Source organism: Apis dorsata, unplaced genomic scaffold, assembly GCF_000469605.1.
Source record: "Apis dorsata unplaced genomic scaffold, Apis dorsata 1.3 scaffold_344, whole genome shotgun sequence".
Taxonomy (NCBI): domain Eukaryota; kingdom Metazoa; phylum Arthropoda; class Insecta; order Hymenoptera; family Apidae; genus Apis; species Apis dorsata.
In genome coordinates this window covers 84,526-89,096 of record NW_006263611.1, presented here as the reverse complement: position 1 = coordinate 89,096, position 4,571 = coordinate 84,526, and the positions used below count along the sequence as shown (strand labels likewise).

The window sequence follows — 4,571 nt, the reverse complement described above, 5'->3', positions numbered from 1 at the left end:
TGCCGCCACGTTTCCGCGACACGGCCTTCTTCGACAAGGGGGTGAACGTGGTGATAAAGATCCCGTTCACCGGTTACCCGAAACCGAAGATAACTTGGGTCAGAGAGGGAGAGGTGATCGAATCCGGTGGCCACTACCAGGTGGAGGTGAAGGAAAGGCACGCGGTGCTCACGATCATAGACGGAAATCGTATTGATTCCGGCCCTTACCGCATCACAGCTGAGAACGACTTGGGCCAGGATAGCGCCATCATCAAGATACAAATCAGCGATAGACCCGACCCGCCCAGATTCCCCCAAGTGGACAACGTCGGCCATGACTCGTTGGCTCTGACGTGGAAACCGCCCGTTTGGGACGGAGGTAGCAACATCACTAATTACTTGGTCGAGAAGAGGGAACATCCGATGACGAGTTGGATCAGAGTCGGTAACACCAGATTCTGTTCAATGGCGGTCACTGGGCTCAGCCCGGGTCACCAATACGATTTCCGAGTCTCAGCGGAAAATATTTACGGTAGGTCGGATCCTAGCGAGGTGACCCCGTTGATCACGACCAAGGGTACCGTAAAGAGAGAGTTTAAACAGAAGGAGTACAAAGTGGACGAGACCGGAAAGAAGATTCGTGGACGAAGCGACGAGAAACCTAGGGATTACGATCAGTTCGTATTCGACGTTTACAGTAAATACGTGCCGCAGCCTGTCGAGATCAAACACATCTCGGTCTACGACAGATACGATATTCTCGAGGAGATAGGAACTGGCGCGTTCGGAGTTGTCCATCGTTGTCGGGAGAGGTCCACTGGAAATATATTCGCGGCCAAGTTCATTCCCGTGTCCCATGCGATGGAGAAGGAGCTTATCAGGAAGGAAATTGATATAATGAATCAACTCCATCATCCGAAATTGATCAATCTTCACGATGCCTTCGAGGACGATGACGAAATGGTTCTGATCTTTGAATTGTAAGTATTCTTCTTCGTTTCTTATTTTTATTTTCTATTATGTTTCTTTTCTATTCTCTTTCGTCTCATTAATTCGTTATTATTCAGCTTATCCGGTGGTGAACTCTTCGAGAGAATCACGGCAGAAGGTTACACCATGTCCGAAGCTGAAGTTATCAACTACATGAGACAGATTTGCGAAGGCGTGAAACATATGCACGAAAAGAACATCATACATTTAGGTAGACGAAAGAAAAATATCCTTAAATTTAAAAATATTCGCATTTTTACGTCGATGAGAAAATTCTGATATTAAATTTGCTGTCTTTTCAGATATCAAACCTGAGAATATCATGTGCCAGACTCGCAACAGCACCAACGTGAAATTGATCGATTTTGGTTTGGCCACGAAACTCGATCCCAACGAGGTGGTGAAAATCAGCACTGGCACGGCAGAATTTGCCGCACCAGAAATCGTCGAACGCGAACCGGTCGGTTTCTACACGGATATGTGGGCTTGCGGTGTTTTGGCCTATGTTCTGTAAGCGATAATACCGATACTTGAGACGATCATTTTCGCGTGCTCCTTTCACTTCGATCCGTCCAATTAAAAAAATTAATTTTACAGGTTGAGCGGACTTTCACCGTTTGCCGGAGACAATGACATCGAGACGTTGAAGAATGTCAAAGCTTGCGATTGGGACTTTGACGAAGAAGCGTTCCGCGATGTATCCGAAGAAGGCAAAGACTTCATTAGACGATTACTTATCAAGAATAAAGAGTACGTCGCGTTGTTAATATGTACGTTCTCTATAAATGTTTGGATATTTAAAAATATATTTTCGCATTTAGAAAACGGATGACTGCCCACGAATGTCTTCTTCATCCGTGGTTAACGGGCGATCATAGCAATCGTACGACACCGATTGCAAGCAGTCGGTATCTAAACTTCAGAGACAGGTTACGAGCCAAGTATGAGAATTGGGATAAATATATTCTTCCTATCGGCCGATTAGCCGAATATTCTTCGCTCAGGAAATTGTTGATCGACAAATACAAGATTTACGATTCCTGCTTCGGTGAGAACAATTATTCGAGGAAAAAGGAATAATTTCTTTATAATTTTCTTTCATCTTGAAATAAAATCACCTTTTCTTTTGTCATTGTAGATCGGCGACAAGCGGCACCTAGATTCGTTATCAAACCTACAAGTGCGTTCGCATACGAAGGACAAAGCGTCAAATTCACGTGTCGTGTGATAGCGATCGCCTCCCCGACTCTTACGTGGTTCCACAACAATCAGGAACTCCGCCAATCCGTGAAATTCATGAAACGATATCACGGTGACGATTACACGTTCATTATTAACAGGGTGAAACTAGAGGACAGAGGGGAATACGTGATCAGAGCGGAGAATCATTATGGCTATAGAGAGGAAGTCGTTTTCCTGAATGTGCAACGTAAGCATTCGAAAAGCCTTCGTTCGTTGTCGTATAAAGATGATAGATCAGAAATTATTCTTCTCGATTATTTTTATAGCTTTGCCTAAAGAGATTCCAAAGTATAGGCCAGAACTACATCCAGTTCGAAGAAGGGAGCCACTTGGTTACAACGTTTGGTTAGAAACCATTGAATCGGCACCGAACTTTACTTTCCTTCTTCGACCACGTGTCATTCAAGTCAGGCAAACGTGCAAACTTCTTTGCTGTCTCAGTGGTAATCCACCACCGACGGTCAAATGGTACAAAGATAGAGAAGAACTATCGAAGTATCATTATCCGATGACGCACGCGGACGGTGTGGTCACGATGGAAATAATCGACTGTAAACCGGAGGATAGTGGTAAATATCGTTGCGTCGCGACCAACATTCATGGAAAGGATGAAACTAGCTGCGTAGTCATTGTCGAAGGTAATCTAGATTTAGTTTTTCTTAAGCGTTGTATCAAATATGTACAATATGTATTGTTATTTTACTTTCCTTTCATGTTTATCACAATAAAATATTCATTTGTAAAAAATTTTTTCGCAGGCACTGGAGAAACTGAGGAGCAAGTTAAATTAGCCCATGATCTCCTACATTCCGGAGGTAAAGAGTATAGTCATTATTATATATTTTAATTTTTCTTGTATCGATTCAAATTTAAAATTAATCTTGTTAATTTCTTTATCTTGATATCTTATCTTTATGATGATAATCTATTTGTTAATTATGAATGGAAAAAGGAATTTATATCTTTTTATCTTAGATCGAAAATTCATCGAGCAACCGCTGAAACCGGCACCACCGCCGATCGTGACGGTGCATAAAGCTGGTGGATATAGTGGATACAGTTCTACAACCACTCAGGGTTATAATTACAGTAGTTCTTCCGCTAAGAACACTTCCACGAGTTCATTTTCTTATAAAGTAAGTCTAAAGAAAAAAAAGTTTATTATTGCATTCGTTAAAAAAAGGCAAGAAAGATAAATATTTGATGCATATAATTTTTTTAGGCTACAGACTCTAGTACAGAAAAACGAAGTGTCAAGAAATATGGACTTGATAGCACCGGCAGTCCATCTCGTTCTAGAAGTACGACGAAAGAATTAATCTGTAAGTAAAAATATTTTATATTCTTCGAAATAATTGAATAAACAATCTGATAATTTTTTTTTTTTTTTTTAAAGATCCTCCGGATGAATCTATGAGAGCACCAAAATTCACGAAGAAATTGAGCGATCTCACTATCAATGATGGCGAACAGTTAGAACTTAGCGTAAATGTTGACGGTGATCCAGAACCACAAGTAACTTGGTCCAAGAATGGCAAGGCAAGTATATGATATTGAAATCGAAATGTAATTTAAAATTAATAAGCATTCCGTTCCGTTAGACGCTGAGTTCGTCAGGAATCATGAGCTTAAAATATAAAGGCGGTGTCGCGACTCTCGTTATCAACGAAGTATTCCCCGAAGATGAGGGCGAATATGCTTGCCAAGCAAGCAACAGCATTGGTACCGTAACTACCTCGTGCAAATTAACGGTAAAACGTAAGTAAAAAATCATTTTGCTAATACATAAAACAAGATAATGAAGAGAATTTTTGAATAAATATGTGCTAATATTTTAGCTATGACGAGTGGATCTTCGAAGAAAAAGACCGATGATAAACCTCCCAAGATCGTAGACCATGTGAGCAGTATGTTCGTAAAGGATGGTGAACCTGTAACCTTGAGTTGTAGAATAATCGGTGCGAAAAAATTCGACGTGATCTGGTTACATAATAATAAGGAAATCAAACCTAGCAAGGACTTCCAGTACAGCAGCGAAGCTAATATTTATAAATTGAACATTGCCGAAATCTTCCCCGAAGACTCTGGTACTTATACCTGCGAGGCATTCAATGATGCAGGAGAAAGTTTCTCATCGTGCACATTAAATGTTCTTGGTAAGTTATCCGAATGATTATTACTTGTATATATTATTAATAAAGCAAATGTCTTCTTATTTTGCAATTTTGTCTATAGTTCCAAACGAGGAACCAAAAAGTCCAGTCTTCGCGACATTCCCACAATCTGCAACGGTAAGCGAAGGCGAATCAGTTACATTCGTATGCAAGACTGAAACCGCGCCTTTGAAAGGTAAGCAAA

General features: G+C 40.8%; 1 protein-coding gene across 1 annotated transcript in view; it reads left to right on the top strand.

Moving 5' to 3' along the window:
• Positions 1-4,571, top strand: part of LOC102673865 (twitchin) — a 74,242-nt gene that overhangs the window by 68,719 nt on the left and 952 nt on the right. The window contains 14 exon segments of the mRNA XM_031511717.1: positions 1-961; positions 1,049-1,182; positions 1,274-1,481; positions 1,569-1,721; positions 1,793-2,019; positions 2,110-2,400; positions 2,480-2,851; positions 2,972-3,028; positions 3,189-3,349; positions 3,436-3,535; positions 3,610-3,752; positions 3,815-3,971; positions 4,052-4,369; positions 4,449-4,562. The exon segment at positions 1-961 is cut by the window's left edge and continues 35 nt beyond it. Coding sequence (XP_031367577.1) covers positions 1-961; positions 1,049-1,182; positions 1,274-1,481; positions 1,569-1,721; positions 1,793-2,019; positions 2,110-2,400; positions 2,480-2,851; positions 2,972-3,028; positions 3,189-3,349; positions 3,436-3,535; positions 3,610-3,752; positions 3,815-3,971; positions 4,052-4,369; positions 4,449-4,562 — 3,396 coding nt within the window.